The sequence below is a fragment of the Salmo trutta genome, unplaced genomic scaffold, assembly GCF_901001165.1.
Source record: "Salmo trutta unplaced genomic scaffold, fSalTru1.1, whole genome shotgun sequence".
NCBI lineage: Eukaryota > Metazoa > Chordata > Actinopteri > Salmoniformes > Salmonidae > Salmo > Salmo trutta.
Genome location: NW_021823296.1, coordinates 25,001 through 47,531, shown reverse-complemented (window position 1 = coordinate 47,531; position 22,531 = coordinate 25,001). Strand labels below are relative to the sequence as shown.

Genomic DNA, 22,531 nt, shown 5'->3' with positions numbered 1-22,531 from the left:
CAGACTCACAGGGTTCAGACTCACAAGGTTCACAGGGTTCAGACTCACAGGGTTCACAGGGTTCCGACTCACAGGGTTCAGACTCCCAGGGTTCAGACTCCCAGGGTTCACAGGGTTCAGACTCACAGGGTTCACAGGGTTCAGACTCACAGGGTTCAGACTCACAGGGTTCACAGGGTTCAGACTCACAGGGTTCACAGGGTTCAGACTCATAGGGTTCAGACTCACAGGGTTCAGACTCACAGGGTTCAGACTCACAGGGTTCACAGGGTTCAGACTCACAGGGTTCACAGGGTTCAGACTCACAGGGTTCACAGGGTTCAGACTCACAGGGTTCAGACTCACAGGGTTCAGACTCACAGGGTTCAGACTCACACGGTTCAGACTCACAGGGTTCAGACTCACAGGGTTCAGACTCACAGGGTTCACAGGGTTCAGACTCACAGGGTTCACAGGGTTCAGACTCACAGGGTTCACAGGGTTCAGACTCACAGGGTTCACAGGGTTCAGACTCACAGGGTTCAGACTCACAGGGTTCAGACTCACAGGGTTCAGACTCACACGGTTCAGACTCACAGGGTTCAGACTCACAGGGTTCACAGGGTTCAGACTCACAGGGTTCATACTCACAGGGTTCATACTCACAGGGTTCAGACTCACAGGGTTCAGACACGTGGCTCGGGGACAGATTTAGCATTAGACGTTGGTCCGTTGTAGCGTTTTGTCACAGTGTCCGTCTCTCACAGAGACAGTAGACAGAAGAGAAGAGGGTTTGTGGTTGGTCTGTGATTTGATATCACCAACCTACGTTACGGTGTCCACCTCCTGACATCCTGGTTTCTGACGAGGGGAATTCAGATCATGGTCGAGTTGTTGTATTTAGGTTTTGTATCACATTGTTCAACAGCATTGGAAGCTGTATGAAGTTCTCAGCTCTTCCTCTGGCCCTCTCCCTGACCCTTTGCCTAGCCCTTACCCCTGGCCCTTACCCCTGGCCCTTCCCCTGGCCCTTACCCCTGGCCCTTACCCCTGGCCCTTGCCCTTGCCCTGGCCCCTACCCCTGGCCCTTACCCCTGGCCCTTTCCCTGGCCCCTACCCCTGGCCCTTTCCCCTGGCCCCTACCCCTGGCCCCTACCCCTGGCCCTTTCCCTGGCCCCTACCCCTGGCCCCTACCCCTGGCCCTTTGTCTCTATGGCTTTGTGATTAGTGCTCTGGTGTTTCAGTAGTATTAGTTGTCCAGGGGCACCTGGCAAAATTGTCCAGTACTTGAGATTCAACCTGGACTTGACTGTTGCCAAGGTTACTAAGGATTCAACCTGAACTTGACTGTTACCAAGGTTACTAAGGATTCAACCTGAACTTGACTGTTTCCAAGGTTACTAAGGATTCATCCTGGACTTGACTTTTACTAAGGTTACTAAGGATTCAACCTGAACTTGACTGTTACCAAGGTTACTAAGGATTCAACCTGAACTTGACTGTTACCAAGGTTACTACGTATTCAACCTGGACTTGACTTTTACTAAGGTTACTAAGGATTCAACCTGGACTTGACTGCAACCAAGGTTACTAAAGATTCTGGCCACATGAGTCCCTCAAGATAAGATGACCTTCCTAAAGGACAAAATATCCTGTTGACTGACTATCCATCCCTCTGTTTCCCCTCACAGTGACGTGTCCCATGAACGAGGTCCTAACAGCCTCCACGGGCGTCATCATGAGCCAGTCCCCCGGGACCGGCTTCCCCCACTTTGAGTCCTGTTCCTGGGTGGTCAAGGTAGAGCCGGGCTACAACATCACATTCACAATACAATACTTCCAGACCAGCCGGCAGTTTGACCAACTGGAGATCTTTGACGGTGAGCGTCTATTCCTTTTTTAAACTGTTTTAATGTTGTTTTAATGTTGTTTTAATGTTTTAATGATGTTTTGTTGTTTTAATGTTTTAATGTTGTTTTAATGTTTTAAGGTTGTTTTAAGGTTGTTTTAATGTTGTTTTAATGTTGTTTAAATGTTTTAATGTTGTTTTATTGTTTTAATGTTGTTTTAATGTTTAATGTTGTTGTTTGTCTACCCACTGTCACTCTGGAGAAGAATGTCTGCTAAATGACCAACATGGAAAATGTTTCATGTATATTGAACCCATACAACAATAGTTTCATATTAAAGTAGAAGGAGAGCATTGTGGGAGACCGTTGTGAATATCTACGACAGTCAGGATAACAGTGTAGTGGTTCGGGTTATGGGTCAACTATGAGGTCACCTCCAGCTAAATAAAGATCGTGACAGACGCTCCTCATTCCACTCATTTCCTTCTCGACTGGTGAGCGTTTAAAAGATCACACAGCCTTTTCCCGATGCAGTCCCGTGTGGCTCAGTTGGTAGAGCATGGTGTTTGCAACGCCAGGGTTGTGGGTTCGATTCCCACGGGGGGCCAGTATGGGAAAAAAAAAAAAAAAAAATGAAATGTATGCATTCACTACTGTAACTTGCTCTGGATAAGAGTGTCTGCTAAATGACTAAAATGTAAAATGTATGTATAGGTCCCGAATATGAAAACTAGGACTTTCTGTCACAAAATGGCATGTACAACTTTATTTCCCGTCATAGTATGAAAGTTGGAATTGATCCAGAACAGGAGCACTGTAGTCCAGAACTGGAGCACTGTATTCCAGAACAAGAGCACTGTAGTCCAGAACAGGAACACAGGAACAGGAGCACTGTAGTCCAGAACAGGAATACAGGAACAGGAGCACCGTAGTCCAGAACAGAACAGGAGCACTGTAGTCCAGAACAGGAGCACTGTAGTCCAGAACAGAACAGGAGCACTGTAGTCCAGAACAGGAGCACCATAGTCCAGAACAGGAGCACCGTAGTCCAGAACAGAACAGGAGCACCGTAGTCCAGAACAGGAGCACTGTAGTCCAGAACAGGAGCACTGTAGTCCAGAACAGGAGCACTGTAGTCCAGAACAAGAGCACTGTAGAACAGAACAGGAGCACCGTAGTCCAGAACAGGAGCACCGTAGTCCAGAACAGGAGCACCGTAGTCCAGAACAGGAGCACTGTAGAACAGAACAGGAGCACCGTAGTCCAGAACAGGAGCACCGTAATCCAGAACAGGAGCACCGTAGTCCAGAACAGGAGCACCGTAGTCCAGAACAGGAGCACTGTATTCCAGAAAAAGAGCACTGTAGTCCAGAACAGAACAGGAGCACTGTAGTCCAGAACAGAACAGGAGCACCGTAGTCCAGAACAGAACAGGAGCACCGTAGTCCAGAACAGGAGCACTGTAGTCCAGAACAGGAGCACTGTAGTCCAGAACAGGAGCACTGTAGTCCAGAACAGGAGCACAGGAACACTGTAGTCCAGAACAGAACAGGAGCACCGTAGTCCAGAACAGAACAGGAGCACCGTAGTCCAGAACAGAACAGGAGCACCGTAGTCCAGAACAGGAGCACCGTAGTCCAGAACAGGAGCACCGTAGTCCAGAACAGGAGCACCGTAGAACAGAACAAGAGCACCGTAGTCCAGAACAGGAGCACCGTAATCCAGAACAGGAGCACCGTAGTCCAGAACAGGAGCACCGTAGTCCAGAACAGGAGCACTGTATTCCAGAAAAAGAGCACTGTAGTCCAGAACAGAACAGGAGCACTGTAGTCCAGAACAGAACAGGAGCACCGTAGTCCAGAACAGGAGCACTGTAGTCCAGAACAGGAGCACTGTAGTCCAGAACAAGAGCACTGTAGTCCAGAACAGGAGCACAGGAACACTGTAGTCCAGAACAGAACAGGAGCACCGTAGTCCAGAACAGAACAGGAGCACCGTAGTCCAGAACAGAACAGGAGCACCGTAGTCCAGAACAGGAGCACCGTAATCCAGAACAGGAGCACCGTAGTCCAGAACAGGAGCACCGTAGTCCAGAACAGGAGCACCGTAGTCCAGAACAGGAGCACCGTAGTCCAGAACAGAACAGGAGCACCGTAGTCCAGAACAGGAGCACCGTAGTCCAGAACAGAACAGGAGCACCGTAGTCCAGAACAGGAGCACCGCAATCCAGGACAGGAGCACCGTAGTCCAGAACAGGAGCACCGTAGTCCAGAACAGGAGCACTGTAGTCCAGATATCTAGATAACGGTGTGACTGTAGTCCAGAACAGAAGCAGACCTCTGGAAAGACTGTATGGTATTCCAAAGTGCTTCTTGGTCGGGCTCTACACACTACCAACCCTCTCTCTAAAGACCCTGTATCCATTCTGTCATGTTGCTGCATCAGCATTATCCATTCTGTTTCAGAGTTGTGTTGTGTCGCTGCGTCAGTATTCGGGCTCAGTCTTCGCACTCGAATGATGCTGATCATCGCCTGGGTGTGCTGTGAAAAAAAATTGTTCCGTTTCACACAAGTATTGCTGATCACCCCTTTTTATCTTCCAACGAGCAGAGCGAGAACACAGACAGGTCAGCCCTCGTGGGCTGCCGAACGATGTGACTCGTTGGATGGGAATCTGTTTCTCAGTTCCCAGCTGAGGCTGAAGTTTATCCCTGCCACGGCAGCATGGGACCAAACTACAACGGACTAGTACTTTGGCAAAGCCTCAATAGAAAGAGCTTCTTTCAATTTAAGGAGTTGAAAGCTCCCGGTAACATTACAGACCACTAAAACTAGCAGGTGTAGACGTGAAACAGCATGCTAAACACCTCAAGGCATTGATACGATATCTGGATGTCACGACCGATCATCTCTCAACAGGGACTGTCCCTATCCAGCTTGAAGGACCTCAAAATGTAATCACACCATAAACGTTTATGAGATGTCATTTAATCCCAGGGCTGTTAGAGGTTCATTATGTCATTTAATCCCAGGGCTGTTAAAAGGTTAATTATGTAATTTAATCCCAGGGTTGTTAGAGGTTCATTATGTCATTTAATCCCAGGGTTGTTAGAGGTTCATTATGCCATTTAATCCCAGGGCTGTTAGAGGTTCATTATGCCATTTAATCCCAGGGCTGTTAGAGGTTCATTATGCCATTTACATTTACATTTACATTTACATTTAAGTCATTTAGCAGACGCTCTTATCCAGAGCGACTTACAAATTGGTGCATTCACCTTATGATATCCAGTGGAACAACCACTTTACAATAGTGCATCTAAATCTTTTAAGGGGAGGGGGGGTTAGAAGGATTACTTTATCCTATCCCAGGTATTCCTTAAAGAGGTGGGGTTTCAGGTGTCTCCGGAAGGTGGTGATTGACTCCGCTGTCCTGGCGTCGTGAGGGAGCTTGTTCCACCATTGGGGTGCCAGAGCAGCGAACAGTTTGGACTGGGCTGAGCGGGAACCGTGCTTCCTCAGAGGTAGGGGGGCCAGCAGGCCAGAGGTGGATGAACGCAGTGCCCTTGTTTGGGTGTAGGACCTGATCAGAGCCTGAAGGTATGGAGGTGCCGTTCCCCTCACAGCTCCGTAGGCAAGCACCATGGTCTTCTAGCGGATGCGAGCTTCAACTGGAAGCCAGTGGAGAGAGCGGAGGAGCGGGGTGACGTGAGAGAACTTGGGAAGGTTGAACACCAGACGGGCTGCGGCGTTCTGGATGAGTTGTAGGGGTTTAATGGCACAGGCAGGGAGCCCAGCCAACAGCGAGTTGCAGTAATCCAGACGGGAGATGACAAGTGCCTGGATTAGGACCTGCGTCGCTTCCTATGTGAGGCAGGGTTGTACTCTGCGAATGTTGTAGAGCATGAACCTACAGGATCGGGTCACCGCCTTGATGTTAGTGGAGAACGACAGGGTGTTATCCAGGATCACGCCAAGGTTCTTAGCACTCTGGGAGGAGGACACAAGGGAGTTGTCAACCGTGATGGCGAGATCATTGAACAGGCAGTCCTTCCCCGGGAGGAAGAGCAGCTCCGTCTTGCCGAGGTTCAGCTTGAGGTGGTGGTCCGTCATCCACACTGATATGTCTGCCAGACATGCAGAGATGCGATTCGCCGCCTGGTTATCAGATGGGGGAAAGGAGAAGATTAATTGTGTGTCGTCTGCATAGCAATGATAGGAGAGACCATGTGAGGATATGACAGAGCCAAGTGACTTGGTGTATAGCGAGAATAGGAGAGGGCCTAGAACAGAGCCCTGGCGGACACCAGTGGTGAGAGCGTGTGGTGCGGAGACAGATTCTCGCCACGCCACCTGGTAGGAGCGACCTGTCAGGTAGGACGCAATCCAAGCGTGGCCGCGCCTGAGATGCCCAGCTCGGAGAGGGTGGAGAGGAGGATCTGATGGTTCACAGTATCAAAGGCAGCAGATAGGTCTAGAAGGATGAGAGCAGAGGAGAGAGAGTTAGCTTTAGCAGTGTGGAGAGCCTCCGTGACACAGAGAAGAGCAGTCTCAGTTGAATGCCCAGTCTTGAAACCTGACTGATTAGGATCAAGAAGGTCATTCTGAGAGAGATAGCAGGAGAGCTGGACAAGGACGGCACGTTCAAGAGTTTTGGTAGAGAAAAGAAAGAAGGGATACTGGTATGTAGTTGTTGACATCGGAGGGATCGAGTGTAGGTTTTTTCAGAAGGGGTGCAACTCTCGCTCTCTTGAAGACGGAAGGGACATAGCCAGCGGTCAAGGATGAGTTGATGAGCGAGGTGAGGTAGGGGAGAAGGTCTCCGGAAATGGTCTGGAGAAGAGAGGAGGGGATAGGGTCAAGTGGGGCAGGTTGTTGGGCGGCCGGCCGTCACAAGACGCGAGATTTCATCTGGAGAGAGAGGGGAGAAAGAGGTCAAAGCACAGGGTAGGGCAGTGTGAGCAGGACCAGCGGTGTCGTTTGACTTAGCAAACGAGGATCGGATATCGTCAACCTTCTTTTCAAAATGGTTGACGAAGTCATCCGCAGAGAGGGAGGAGGGGGGGAGGAGGATTCAGGAGGGAGGAGAAGGTAGCAAAGAGCTTCCTAGGGTTAGAGGCAGATGCTTGGAATTTAGAGTGGTAGAAAGTGGCTTTAGCAGCAGAGACAGAAGAGGAAAATGTAGAGAGGAGGGAGTGAAAGGATGCCAGGTCCGCAGGAAGGCGAGTTTTCCTCCATTTCCGCTCGGCTGCCCGGAGCCCTGTTCTGTGAGCTCGCAGTGAGTCGTCGAGCCACGGAGCAGGAGGGGAGGACCGAGCCGGCCTGGAGGATAGGGGACAGAGAAAATCAAAGGATGCAGAAAGGGAGGAGAGGAGGGTTGAGGAGGCAGAATCAGGAGATAGGTTGGAGAAGGTTTGAGCAGAGGGAAGAGATGATAGGATGGAAGAGGAGAGAGTAGCGGGAGAGAGAGAGCGAAGGTTGGGACGGCGCAATACCATCCGAGTAGGGGCAGAGTGAGAAGTGTTGGATGAGAGCGAGAGGGAAAAGGATACAAGGTAGTGGTCGGAGATTTGGAGGGGAGTTGCAATGAGATTAGTGGAAGAACACCATCTAGTAAAGATGAGGTCAAGCGTATTGCCTGCCTTGTGAATAGGGGGGGAAGGTGAGAGGGTGAGGTCAAAAGTGGAGAGGAGTGGAAAGAAGGAGGCAGAGAGGAATGAGTCAAAGGTAGACGTGGGGAGGTTAAAGTCACCCAGAACTGTGAGAGGTGAGCCATCCTCAGGGAAGGAACTTATCAAGGCATCAAGCTCATTGATGAACTCTCCAAGGGAACCTGGAGGGCGATAAATGATAAGGATGTTAAGCTTGAAAGGGCTGGTAACTGTGACAGCATGGAATTCAAATGAGGAGATAGACAGATGGGTCAGGGGAGAAATAGAGAATGTCCACTTGGGAGAGATGAGGATTCCAGTGCCACCACCCCGCTGGCTCGATGCTCTAGGGGTATGCGAGAATACGTGGGCAGACGAGGAGAGAGCAGTAGGAGTAGCAGTGTTATCTGTGGTAATCCATGTTTCCGTCAGCGCCAGGAAGTCTAGGGACTGGAGGGTAGCATAGGCTGAGATGAACTCAGCCTTGTTGGCCGCAGACGGGCAGTTCCAGAGGCTGCCGGAGACCTGGAACTCCACGTGGGTCGTGCGCGCTGGGACCACCAGGTTAGAGTGGCAGCGGCCATGCGGTGTGAAGCGTTTGTATGGCCTGTGCAGAGGGGAGAGGACAGGGATAGACAGACACATAGTTGACAAGCTACAGAAGTGTTGTTTCTTGTATTATTGTCTCTTGTGTCTTTAGAGAACTGTTTCACTTTGATATCCTTTTTCTTCTGTCCTGATTTTCTCTTTCTTTTCTTCTGTTAACTAGATATTCTGTTATTCTTCGTTAGCTAGCTAGCTTCTTCCAAAAGAGTCCCTAGCAACTGCTTAGCAACTGGTAAACAATTCAGCTAGCTAAGATAACTACAATTTTATGAAAAATAGTAACTTTTTTCAAAAGCCTATCTTCTTTGTTTGTTGCTTGTTTTTCCTCCTATTCAGTCTTGCAGTTTTCTTTGGATTTTTTCCGATGTAATGTAATAATGAAAAATGACTTGTGCACAAAGTCAACCGACTTGCCAAAACTATTAGAGGTTCATTATGCCATTTAATCCCAGGGCTGTTAAAGGTTAATTATGTCATTTAATCCCAGGGCTGTTAGAGGTTTATTATGTAATTTAATCCCAGTGCTGTTAAAGGTTAATTATGTCATTTAATCCCAGGGCTGTTAGAGGTTTATTATGTAATTTAATCCCAGTGCTGTTAAAGGTTAATTATGTCATTTAAACCCAGGGCTGTTAGAGGTTCATTATGCCATTTAATCCCAGGGTTGTTAGAGGTTCATTATGTCATTTAATCCCAAGGTTGTTAGAGGTTCATTATGCCATTTAATCCCAGGGTTGTTAGAGGTTCATTATGCCATTTAATCCCAGGGTTGTTAGAGGTTCATTATGTCATTTAATCCCAGGGTTGTTAGAGGTTCATTATGCCATTTAATCCCAGGGTTGTTAGAGGTTCATTATGCCATTTAATCCCAGGGTTGTTAGAGGTTCATTATGTCATTTAATCCCAGGGTTGTTAGAGGTTCATTATGCCATTTAATCCCAGGGTTGTTAGAGGTTCATTATGCCATTTAATCGCAGGGCTGTTAGAGGTTCATTATGCCATTTAATCCCAGGGTTGTTAAAATGTTCATTATGAGAAACAGATCTAGTCCATAATTCTGTCAACCTATCTGATATCTCTCGTTCTCAATTTCAATTTCACTTTAAGGGGCTTTATTGGCATGGGAATCATATGTTAATATTGCGAAAGCGAAATAGATGGTAAAGAAAAGTGAAATAAACAATAAAAATGAACAGTAAACATTACACCTACATTAAGTTCAAAAAAATATAGACATTACAAATGTCATATTAGGTCTATATATACAGTGTTGTAACGATGTGCAAATAGTTAAAGTACAAAAAATAAACATAAATATGGGTTGTATTTACAATGGTGTTTGTTCTTCACTGGTTGACCTTTTCTTGTGGCAACAGGTCACACATCTTGCTGCTGTGATGGAACACTGTGGTATTTCACCCAGTAGATATGGGAGTTTATAAAATTTGGATTTGTTTTGAAAATCTTTATGGATCTGTGGAATCTGAGGGAAATATGTGTCTCTAATATGGTCATACATTTGGCAGGAGGTTAGGAAGTGCAGCTCAGTTTCCACCTCATTTTGTGGGCAGTGTGCACATAGCCTGTCTTCTCTTGAGAGCCAGGTCTGCCTACGGCGGCCTTTCTCCACAGCAAGGCTATGCTCACTGAGTCTGTACATAGTCAAAGATTTCCTTAAGTTTGGGTCAGTCACAGTGGTCAGGTATTCTGCCACTGTGTACTCTCTGTTTAGGGTCAAATAGCATTCTAGTTTGCTCAGTTTTTTGTTCATTCTTTCCAATGTGTTAAGTAATTATGTTTTTGTTTTCTCGTGATTTGGTTGAGTCTAATTGCGCTTCTCTCTGCTCCTCTCTCTGCTCCTCTCTCTCTCTTTATTTATTTGTCTCTCTCTCTCTCTCTGTTTCCCCTCTCTCTCTACAGGTCCGTCCAGACAGAGTCCCCTCCTGGTCACTCTGAGTGGAAACTACTCCTCTCCTCTCAGCATCACCAGCTCTAACAACAAGGTTTACCTCCACTGGTCCTTCGACCACACCACCAGCCACAAAGGCTTTCGCATACGATACTCAGGTGAGTCCAGGAGGGGTTTGGGTTTTACATACAGTACCAGTCAAAAGTTTGGACACACCTTCCCACCCAGTCCTCCTACTGCCGTCCAATGGGAGTGGCCTGTGGAAGCTTGTGCCCATGCCTTCCTAGTGTCCCCATTTAGCACACGACCCTATTTCTCCCTCAGCCATTCAGCTCTAAAACCATCTGTCTCTGACGGTGTGTGTGTGTGTGTGTGTGTGTGTGTGTGTGTGTGTGTGTGTGTGTGTGTGGGGTGTCTCTGTGTGCTTGTGTGTGTGTGGGGTGTCTCTGTGTGTTTGTGTGTGTGTGTGTGTGTGTGTGTGTGTGTGTGTGGGGTGTCTCTGTGTGTTTGTGTGTGTGTGTGAGGATTATGTTTGTGTGTGTGTGTGGGTGTGTGTACACGTGTATGTCGAACAGGTGATCTTATTTAACTCTGAGATAACATCTTAGCTCATAGATGCCTATGAAAACAATGTTCAGTGTGTCTATACAAACAGACAAATACAACATGTTATTACCATATATGTATATATACACTGCTCAAAAAAATAAAGGGAACACTTAAACAACACAATTTAACTCCAAGTCAATCACACTTCTGTGAAATCAAACTGTCCACTTAGGAAGCAACACTGATTGACAATACATTTCACATGCTGTTGTGCAAATGGAATAGACAACAGGTGGAAATTATAGGCAATTAGCAAGACACCCCCAATAAAGGAGTGGTTCTGCAGGTGGGGACCACAGACCACTTCTCAGTTCCTATGCATCCTGGCTGATGTTTTGGTCACTTTTGAATGCTGGCGGTGCTTTCACTCTAGTGGTAGCATGAGACGGAGTCTACAACCCACACAAGTGGCTCAGGTAGTGCAGCTCATCCAGGATGGCACATCAATGCGAGCTGTGGCAAGAAGGTTTGCTGTGTCTGTCAGCGTAGTGTCCAGAGCATGGAGGCGCTACCAGGAGACAGGTCAGTACATCAGGAGACGTGGAGGAGGCCGTAGGAGGGCAACAACCCAGCAGCAGGACCGCTACCTCCGCCTTTGTGCAAGGAGGAGCAGGAGGAGCACTGCCAGAGCCCTGCAAAATGACCTCCAGCAGGCCACAAATGTGCATGTGTCTGCTCAAACGGTCAGAAACAGACTCCCTGAGGGTGGTATGAGGGCCCGACGTCCACAGGTGGGGGTTGTGCTTACAGCCCAACACCGTGCAGGACGTTTGGCATTTGCCAGAGAACACCAGATTGGCAAATTCGCCACTGGCGCCCTGTACTCTTCACAGATGAAAGCAGGTTCACACTGAGCACATGTGACAGACGTGACAGAGTCTGGAGACTCCGTGGAGAACGTTCTGCTGCCTGCAACATCCTCCAGCATGATCGGTTTGGCGGTGGGTCAGTCATGGTGTGGGGTGGCATTTCTTTGGGGGGCCGCACAGCACTCCATGTGCTCGCCAGAGGTGGCCTGACTGCCATTAGGTACCGAGATGAGATCCTCAGACCCCTTATGAGACCATATGCTGGTGCGGTTGGACCTGGGTTCATCCTAATGCAAGACAATGCTAGACCTTGTGTGGCTGGAGTGTGTCAGCAGTTCCTGCAAGAGGAAGGCATTGATGCTATGGACTGGCCCACCCGTTCCCCAGACCTGAATCCAATTGAGCACATCTGGGACATCATGTCTCGCTCCATCCACCAACGCCACGTTGCACCACAGACTGTCCAGGAGTTGGCGGATGCTTTAGTCCAGGTCTGGGAGGAGATCCCTCAGGAGACCATCCGCCACCTCATCAGGAGCATGCCCAGGCGTTGTAGGGAGGTCATACAGGCACGTGGAGGCCACACACACTACTGAGCCTCATTTTGACTTGTTTTAAGGACATTACATACATGAAGGGACGTCGCGTGCGCCATCCGTATGGTTAGTGAGAAAGTCCATGTTGCAAATGTACCCTCCCTTACTAGACGTCCGACCACGTCCGATAAATCCGCGGACGGCGTCGGGCCGCTCGCGGGGGCCGGATCTTCCAGGAAGTCATCGAACGGAGTCTCTCGGACCTTCGGTTTCCGTTTAATTAAATTTTCAAATTTTGGTCATTTCCTTGCAGTCCCGGATTATTCCACGAGAGGGCGTATGGAATCATATTGCAAATGTAACATATATCACCAATCGCGACACGGCTTTTTCTCCTAAACGGAAGATAATTCGAAGACGAAACTCGGTCTGCGTGGGTTTGGCATAATGGGCAGTTGGCCCCGAACAGGATGGAGTCGAGGCCTCGACGCTTTTCGAGTTAAGGCTATTTTTCTGGGATTGAAAGTCAAAGAGGAAAATAGAGTGCTGATTTGACCGCTTCACATCAAACTACATGAGCCTACGGTGTCAGGAGAAAAGGAACCATGCATTTACCAATGTTCATTTCAGAGAAATTGTACAATGACACATTGGTGATATTCAACAACAAGAGGTTTTTTTTCCAAAAAAGTTACATATCCAGTTGCAGCGTGTTCAGATGAGTCCGTTAAGGCAGGTTTCGGAGCTCTGCGAGATTTCTGTGATTTTCTGTGATTTTCTGAAACAACACACACTTGTTCAACCCTCTGTAAATAAGTCAGTTCTTAACAGAAACACTTAAAACTCAATATTCTATAAGAGCCTAACATTCAGATTCCTGTGTCAACCAGAAATGCCTTATAATGGTTTCATAGGGGCTGTTTTGAAGGGTTAAAAAGGTCAGATCTTTCCACAACTTCATATGTGTGACTAGGCAACCCTCATGAACTGTAAATCAGTCATTTATCCCATCAGATGTCAAAGAAAAGCTCTCTCAAACACACACACAGAGAGGACGGAGTGACACAGTGCGGTGCTTAAAGACACAAAGAGCCTGCAATGGCATTACCATTATCTCTAGGCTGAGACGAGTTCAATGAGACGCCCCGCTTGACCGTAGCTTGCTCGGTATGAGCGCAGTGACCGTGAGAAAACTAGGCCCAAAATGAGGCCTGCACCAATATGTCAAGGGCTTATGGGTGACAGTGAGAGAACCATTAGGGTTAGAAGCACAATTCAACCTCAGGAGCGTTCCTGAGGTCCTCCCGATCTGTGCAAGCCTAACCTTGACCCTGTGGCATTAACCCTTCACAGTGAAAAGAAGGTGTTTAGATCAAACTGTGTGCAATGACTTCTCTCCCCATAGGAATACATTGACAATTCTCCTAAATTCAACCTGAAGTCTATGTGGGTTATGAATGCCTTATGAACCTGTCTTCTATAACAATCCATCAGGCTACTGTGAGGTCTACCTGTGTCGATTCTAAGGTTCCTGGAGCAACCGGAAGTTGTTAAAAACAGCCAAGAGCTATTGTCATATGGTCAACCTGCATATAGTGAAAATCACGCAACTCAACCATCTGTCATTCAGTCAATTCTTAAGGTAGAGACTTCATATTCAGGATTCTGTTTATGTCTACCCCAAAGACAACGTGTGTGAAGTAAGAGCTTCATGTGACAACCGGAAGTTGTTAAAAACAGCCAAGAGCTATTGTCATATGGTCAACCTGCATATAGTGAAAATCACGCAACTCAACCATCTGTTATTCAGTCAATTCTTAAGGTAGAGACTTCATATTCAGGATTCTGTTTATGTCTAACCCAAAGACAACGTGTGTTGAGTAAGAGCTTCCTGTGACAACCGGAAGTGGTTAAAAACAGCCAAGAGCTATTGTCATATAACCTGCACACAGTGAAAATCAAGCAACTCAACCCTATGTCATCCAGCCAATTCTTTAGGTAGAGACTTCATATTGAGGATTCTGTATATGCCTACCCCAAAGACAACGTGTGTCTATTCTTTTTGCAAAAAAAACAAAAACACACACACACAATTTGGCCATAGGGACATAGTGTGGGGCTTAGAGTCTTATACCGCCTTCAATAGTTACTTTCGTTCAAACGATTCAAGAACCGTCAGACCTAGAGCTCTGAAATTTTAGAAACCTGTTCTAGAGCTCAAGTCGATAGTGCACGGTGATTTATGGGGCTCTAGAAGGTTCTCTGACCGAGAAACCGCCTCGTACATTTGCAATATTTTCAATTCATTTTGAATATCACGGACATGGCGACATGTAGAAATGTCCCAGAGTCGCAAGACTAGGTGCATTGAAACCGGCTCGGCCCATAGAGACGGACCCCAATATCTCTGTCCAATAGCTCATTCAGGGACCCCGTAGTAACGCCCTGAAAAAGTGGATTTTCAGCACCAATTAGGCCATTGCTCGGGCACCGAATGACCTATCGAGCCGAAACTTCGGATTCGGGGTCGCCTCACATAGGCCTACACATAATGTCAGAGCTGGACCCGCAGCTATAACGTAACTATGTGTTTTAGGTTTTTTTATGGTTAAAATTGAAAGCACTGTGAATTATGGGCCTTCTCTGACATATGTGATAGTTGGCTTCTATACGAGTTGGAAAAAGTGGATTTGGTGTCAGATGCTATCAGTTTGGTGTCAGATTGACATCTAATTGACTGATGGACGCTGACTGCTGGGTGACGAGCAATGGAGAGGAACCACAGTCACTGCCCGGCCATCCCGAGTTCATCGGGCCAGTCAATTATGCATTTCTGCAGGATTTTTGAGCATGCCTAAATTTGTAATGCTAAATGCCCATTAAATCATGTTGCAAACGTAACGCGCTATATTGCAAACGTAACGTGCGTTTGCAATATGATTCAACAGCAGAAAATATCACCAAAGTTGACATGATGAAATCAACACAATGAGCGATAGAGAGGAACCACAGTCACTGCCCGGCCATCCCCAGTTCATCGGGACAGTCAATTTTGCATATCTTTAGTGTTTTTGAGCATGCCAAATTCGTGATGTTGAGGCCCGTTGAATCATATTGCAAATGCGCATCCGTGCACATGGTGACCCGAAATGGGTTACCAGGAGTAATTTTTTAGAAGGGTTTTAAATGCCTTTAGGGTGGTGCAAGGGGTGCACGGTTGGGTAGGGAGCACCTTCCATCAGTGCCCATCCAGTATAAGGCGCCCCTAGTCATTTTGGACATTTTTCAAAAAATCGCTAAAAATCGACAGTCCCACTTCTCTCATGTCACCATCAAGCCATGGAGAGGAACCACAGTCACTGCCCGGCCATTCCCAGTTCATCGGGACAGTCAATTTTGCATATCTTTAGTGTTTTTGAGCATGCCAAATTCGTGATGTTGAGGCCCATTGAATCATATTGCAAATGCGCATCCGTGCACATGGTGACCCGAAATGGGTTACCAGGAGTAATTTTTTAGAATGGTTTTAAATGCCTTTAGGGTGGTGCAAGGGGTGCACGATTGGGTAGGGAGAACCTTCCATCAGTGCCCATCCAGTATGGGGTGCCCTTAGTCATTTTGGACATTTTTCAAAAAAATCGCTAAAAAACGACAATCCCACTTCTCTCATGTCACCATCAAGCCATGGAGAGGAACCACAGTCACTGCCCGGCCATCCGCAGTTCATCGGGACAGTTAATTTTGCATTTCTGCAGTGTTTTTGAGCATGCCAAATTCGTGATGTTGAGGCCCATTGAATCATATTGCAAATGCGCATCAGTGCACATGGTGACCCGAAATGGGTTACCAGGAGTAATTTTTTAGAAGGGTTTTAAATGCCTTTAGGGTGGTGCAAGGGGTGCACGGTTGGGTAGTGAGCACCTTCCATCAGTGCCCATCCAGTATGGGGCGCCCCTAGTCATTTTGGACATTTTTCAAAAAAAATCGCTAAAAAACGACAATCCCACTTCTCTCATGTCACCATCAAGCCATGGAGAGGAACCACAGTCACTGCCCGGCCATCACCAGTTCATCGGGACAGTTCATTTTGCATTTCTGCAGTGTTTTTAAGCATGCCAAATTCGTGATGTTGAGGCCCATTGAATCATATTGCAAATGCGCATCAGTGCACATGGTGACCCGAAATGGGTTACCAGGAGTAATTTTTTAGAATGGTTTTAAATGCCTTTAGGGTGGTGCAAGGGGTCCGCGGTTGGGTAGGGAGCACCTTCCATCAGTGCCCATCCAGTATGGGGCGCACCTAGTCATTTTGGACATTTTTCCAAAAATCACAAAAAAAACTCACCATCAAGCCATGGAGAGGAACCACAGTCACTGCACAGCCATCCCCAGTTCATCGGGACAGTCAATTATGCATTTCTGCAGTGGTTTTGAGCATGCCAAAGTTGTGATGCTAAATGCCCATTGCATCATATTGCAAACGTAACACGCAATATTGCAAATGTAACGCGCATTTGCAACATGATTCAACAGCAAAAAATATCACCAAAGTTGACATGATGAAATCAACACAACGAGCGATCGAGAGGAACCACAGTCACTGCACGGCCATCCCCAGTTCATCGGGACAGTCAATTATGCATTTCTGCAGTGGTTTTGAGCATGCCACATTTGTGATGCTAAATGCCCATTGAATCATATTGCAAACGTAACATGGAATATTGCAAATGTAACGCGCATTTGCAACATGATTCAACAGCAAAAAACATCACCAAAGTTGACATGATGAAATCAACACAACGAGCGATGGAGAGGAACCACAGTCACTGCACGGCCATCCCCAGTTCATCGGGACAGTCAATTATGCATTTCTGCAGTGGTTTTGAGCATGCCAAAGTTGTGATGCTAAATGCCAATTGAATCATATTGCAAATGCGCATCCGTGTATTTGCAATATGATTCAACAGCAAAAAATGTCACCAAAGGTGACATGATGAAATCAACACAACGAGCGATGGAGAGGAACCAGGAGCGTTCCTGAGGTCCTCCCGATCTGTGCAAGCCAACCTTGACCCTGTGGCATTAACCCTTCACAGTGAAAAGAAGGTGTTTAGATCAAACTGTGTGCAATGACTTCTCTCCCCATAGGAACACATAGACTATTCTCCAAAATTCAACCTGAAGCCTATGTGGGTTATGAATGCCTTATGAACCTGTCTTCTACAACAATCCATCAGGCTACTGTGAGGTCTACCTGTGTCGATTCTAAGGTTCCTGTGACAACTGGAAGTGGTTAAAAACACCCAAGAGCTATTGTCATATTAAGTGCGCATAGTGAAAATCACGCAACTCAACCATCTGTTACTCAGTCAATTCTTAAGGTAGAGACTACTTATTCAGGATTCTGTTTATGTCTACCCCAAAGACAACGTGTGTGAAGCAACAGCTTCCTGTGACAACCGGAAGTGGTTAAAAACACCCAAGAGCTATTGTCATATTGCCACCTGCAGATAGTGAAAATCACGCAACTCAACCATCTGTTACTCAGTCAATTCTTAAGGTAGAGACTTCTTATTCAGGATTCTGTTTCTGTCTACCCCAACGACAACGTGTGTGAAGCAAGAGCTTCCTGTGACAACCGGAAGTGGTTAAAATCACCCAAGAGCCATTGTCATATTACGTGCGCATAGTGAAAATCACGCAACTCAACCATCTGTTACTCAGTCAATTCTTAAGGTAGAGACTTCTTATTCAGGATTCTGTTTATATGTACCCCAAGGACAACGTGTGTGAAGCAAGAGCTTCCTGTGACAACCGGAAGTGGTTAAAATCACCCAAGAGCCATTGTCATATTACGTGCGCATAGTGAAAATCACGCAACTCAACCATCTGTTACTCAGTCAATTCTTAAGGTAGAGACTTCTTATTCAGGATTCTGTTTATATGTACCCCAAGGACAACGTGTGTGAAGCAATAGCTTCCTGTGACAACGGGAAGTGGTTAAAACAGCCTAGAGCTATTGTCATATGGTCAACCTGCATATAGTGAAAATCACGCAACTCAACCATCTGTTTCTCAGTCAATTCTTAAGGTAGAGACTTCTTATTCAGGATTCTGTTTATGTCTACCCCAAAGACAACGTGTGTGAAGCAACAGCTTCCTGTGACAACCGGAAGTGGTTAAAAACACCCAAGAGCTATTGTCATATTGCCACCTGCAGATAGTGAAAATCACGCAACTCAACCATCTGTTACTCAGTCAATTCTTAAGGTAGAGACTTCTTATTCAGGATTCTGTTTCTGTCTACCCCAAAGACAACGTGTGTGAAGCAAGAGCTTCCTGTGACAACCGGAAGTGGTTAAAAACACCCAAGAGCTATTGTCATATTGCCACCTGCAGATAGTGAAAATCACGCAACTCAACCATCTTTTACTCAGTCAATTCTTAAGGTAGAGACTTCTTATTCAGGATTCTGTTTATGTCTACCCCAAAGACAACGTGTGTGAAGCAAGAGCTTCCTGTGACAACCGGAAGTGGTTAAAATCACCCAAGAGCTATTGTCATATTACGTGCGCATAGTGAAAATCACGCAACTCAACCATCTGTTTCTCAGTCAATTCTTAAGGTAGAGACTTCTTATTCAGGATTCTGTTTATGTCTACCCCAAAGACAACATGTGTTGAGTAAGAACTTCCTGTGACAACGGGAAGTGGTTAAAACAGCCTAGAGCTATTGTCATATTAAGTGCGCATAGTGAAAATCACGCAACTCAACCATCTGTTTCTCAGTCAATTCTTAAGGTAGAGACTTCTTATTCAGGATTCTGTTTATGTCTACCCCAAAGACAACGTGTGTGAAGCAACAGCTTCCTGTGACAACCGGAAGTGGTTAAAAACACCCAAGAGCTATTGTCATATTGCCACCTGCAGATAGTGAAAATCACGCAACTCAACCATCTGTTTCTCAGTCAATTCTTAAGGTAGAGACTTCTTATTCAGGATTCTGTTTATGTCTACCCCAAAGACAACGTGTGTTGAGTAAGAACTTCCTGTGACAACGGGAAGTGGTTAAAACAGCCTAGAGCTATTGTCATATGGACAACCTGCATATAGTGAAAATCACGCAACTCAACCATCTGTTACTCAGTCAATTCTTAAGGTAGAGACTTCTTATTCAGGATTCCGTTTATGTCTACCCCAAAGACAACGTGTGTGAAGCAAGAGCTTCCTGTGACAACCGGAAGTGGTTAAAATCACCCAAGAGCTATTGTCATATGACGTGCGCATAGTGAAAATCACGCAACTCAACCGTCTGTTTCTCAGTCAATTCTTAAGGTAGAGACTTCTTATTCAGGATTCCGTTTATGTCTACCCCAAAGACAACGTGTGTGAAGCAAGAGCTTCCTGTGACAACCGGAAGTGGTTAAAATCACCCAAGAGCTATTGTCATATTACGTGCGCATAGTGAAAATCACGCAACTCAACCGTCTGTTTCTCAGTCAATTCTTAAGGTAGAGACTTCTTATTCAGGATTCCGTTTATGTCTACCCCAAAGACAACGTGTGTGAAGCAAGAGCTTCCTGTGACAACCGGAAGTGGTTAAAATCACCCAAGAGCTATTGTCATATTACGTGCGCATAGTGAAAATCACGCAACTCAACCATCTGTTTCTCAGTCAATTCTTAAGGTAGAGACTTCTTATTCAGGATTCCGTTTATGTCTACCCCAAAGACAACGTGTGTGAAGCAAGAGCTTCCTGTGACAACCGGAAGTGGTTTAAAATAGCCTAGAGCTATTGTCATATTGCCACCTGCAGATAGTGAAAATCACGCAACTCAACCATCTGTTTCTCAGTCAATTCTTAAGGTAGAGACTTCTTATTCAGGATTCTGTTTCTGTCTACCCCAACGACAACGTGTGTGAAGCAAGAGCTTCCTGTGACAACCGGAAGTGGTTAAAAACACCCAAGAGCTATTGTCATATTACGTGCGCATAGTGAAAATCATGCAACTCAACCATCTGTTTCTCAGTCAATTCTTAAGGTAGAGACTTCTTATTCAGGATTCTGTTTATTTCTACCCCAAAGACAACGTGTGTGAAGCAACAGCTTCCTGTGACAACCGGAAGTGGTTAAAAACACCCAAGAGCTATTGTCATATTGCCACCTGCAGATAGTGAAAATCACGCAACTCAACCATCTGTTTCTCAGTCAATTCTTAAGGTAGAGACTTCATATTCAGGATTCTGTATATGCCTACCCCAAAGACAACGTGTGTCTATTCTTTTTGCAAAAAAAACAAAAACACACACACAATTTGGCCATAGGTACATAGTATGGGGCTTAGAGGCTTATACCGCCTTCAATAGTTACTTTCGTTCAAACGATTCAAGAACCGTCAGACCTAGAGCTCCGAAATTTTAGAAACCTGTTCTAGAGCTCAAGTCGATAGTGCACGGTGATTTATGGGGCTCTAGAAGGTTCTCTGACCGAGAAACCGCCTCGTACATTTGCAATATTTTCAATTCATTTTGAATATCACGGACATGGCGACATGTAGAAATGTCCCAGAGTCGCAAGACTAGGTGCATTGAAACCGCCTCGGCCCATAGAGACGGACCCCAATGTCTCTGTCCGATAGCTCATTCAGGGGCCCCGTAGTAACGCCCTGAAAAAGTGGATTTTCAGCACCAATTAGGCCATTGCTCGGGCACCGAATGACCTATCGAGCCGAAACTTGGGATTCGGGGTCGCCTCACATAGGCCTACACATAATGTCAGAGCTGGACCCGCAGCTATAACGTAACTATGTGTTTTAGGTTTTTTTATGGTTAAAATTGAAAGCACTGTGAATTATGGGCCTTCTCTGACATATGTGATAGTTGGCTTCTATACGAGTTGGAAAAAGTGGATTTGGTGTCAGATGCTATCAGTTTGGTGTCAAAATGACATCTAATTGACTGATGGACGCTGACTGCTGGGTGACGAGCAATGGAGAGGAACCACAGTCACTGCCCGGCCATCCCGAGTTCATCGAGCCAGTCAATAATGCATTTCTGCAGTATTTTTGAGCATGCCTAAATTTGTGATGCTAAATGCCCATTGAATCATATTGCAAACGTAACGCGCAATATTGCAAATGTAACGCGCATTTGCAAGATGATTCAACAGCAAAAAATATCACCAAAGTTGACATGATGAAATCAACACAACGAGCGATGGAGAGGAACCACAGTCACTGCACGGCCATCCCGAGATCATCGGGCCAGTCAATTATGCATTCTGAGCATGTCAAATTCGTTAAAAATGTTAAAAGCAACAGAGTCCCACTTCTCCCTCATCATACATGACAAGTAGACCATCTGCGTTGATTGATGGCTCAACATAGGGATATATATCATTTGGGCAGTATAAATGCCATTTGGAACATGGTTCACTGACTTTTGGGTTTGGAAACCGACTTCCTATGATCGTACATGGCAAACGGACAAACATACTGATTTGGCACATTCAATACTTTCATACATGTATAATTGACAAAAAAAGAATTGGACATTTAATTTGCACATTTCTAATGGCATTTGGCAAAAAATATAAATATGTGACTTTTGACTTCCTATGAAATCATATTCCAAATGCACAAATCATATGCCTTATGCACAAGCAAATATGTCACTTTTGACTTCCTATGAAATCATATTCCAAATGCACAAAACATATTCCAAATGCCTTATGCACAAGCAAAAACAACCCAAAAAATTATGTCAATAAAATATGTCAAAAGTATGTCCATACAGCTCTTATACATGTGTAATTGACATAAAAATCAAAAAAAATTCGAAAAACGGTCCAGAAACCACTTTTTTAGGGTTGAAAAATTTTCAAAAAATATGTCATTTTTTCAAAATTTGACACTTGGGACTTGAATTGTGTTACATTTGCAATATGAAAATTCACTGCGGAGAGCTCTAGCTATCTTTTGGATATTTGCTGTAATTTGGCACTTGCAATACTTCCACAAGTGACAAAAAAAAAGCATTGGATATGTCATTTTGCAAAAAAAAATGAAAAAAAAAAATGTCACTTTTTTCCTATGAAATCATATTCAAAATGCACAAATCATATGCCTTGCGCACAAGCAAAAGCAACCCAAAAAACGACATCAATAAAAAACGTCAGAAGCATGTTCATACAGCTCTTATACATGTGTAATTGACATAACAATCGAAAAAAATTCGAAAAAACGGTCCAGAAACCACTTTTTTACAAGATGCTACGTTTTCAAAAAAAATATCATTTTATCAAAATCTGAGACTTGGGTAAGAATTGGGTATCATTTGCTGTATGAAAATCCAAGGTGGAGCACGCTCGCCATCTAAAGGAAATTTGGGGTGTTACAATTGGCAATTGCCATCGGAAAATTGCCATATGATTGGCCCGGAGATGGGCCGATTTGGGTGGTTATTTCAATCGTGTGTATGATTCGTGCTATGCCAATATGTTGCCATGTTATTTTGTCCAAATCAGGGGGGTAATCCCTTACATCAAAGTTGGATCAGCCTGTAGTGTGGTTTTCCACTTTAAT

General features: G+C 45.6%; 1 protein-coding gene across 1 annotated transcript in view; it reads left to right on the top strand.

Moving 5' to 3' along the window:
- Positions 1–920: 920 nt before the first annotated feature.
- The window catches only part of LOC115190076 (CUB and sushi domain-containing protein 2-like), a gene marked incomplete at its 3' end in the record, with an annotated part of 34,940 nt that continues 13,329 nt past the window's right edge, over positions 921–22,531 (top strand). Inside the window, exons 1-3 of the mRNA XM_029748554.1 lie at positions 921–1,185; positions 1,671–1,859; positions 10,007–10,153. Of these exons, the coding sequence (XP_029604414.1) occupies positions 921–1,185; positions 1,671–1,859; positions 10,007–10,153 (601 nt within the window). The remainder of the gene's footprint in view (positions 1,186–1,670; positions 1,860–10,006; positions 10,154–22,531) is intronic.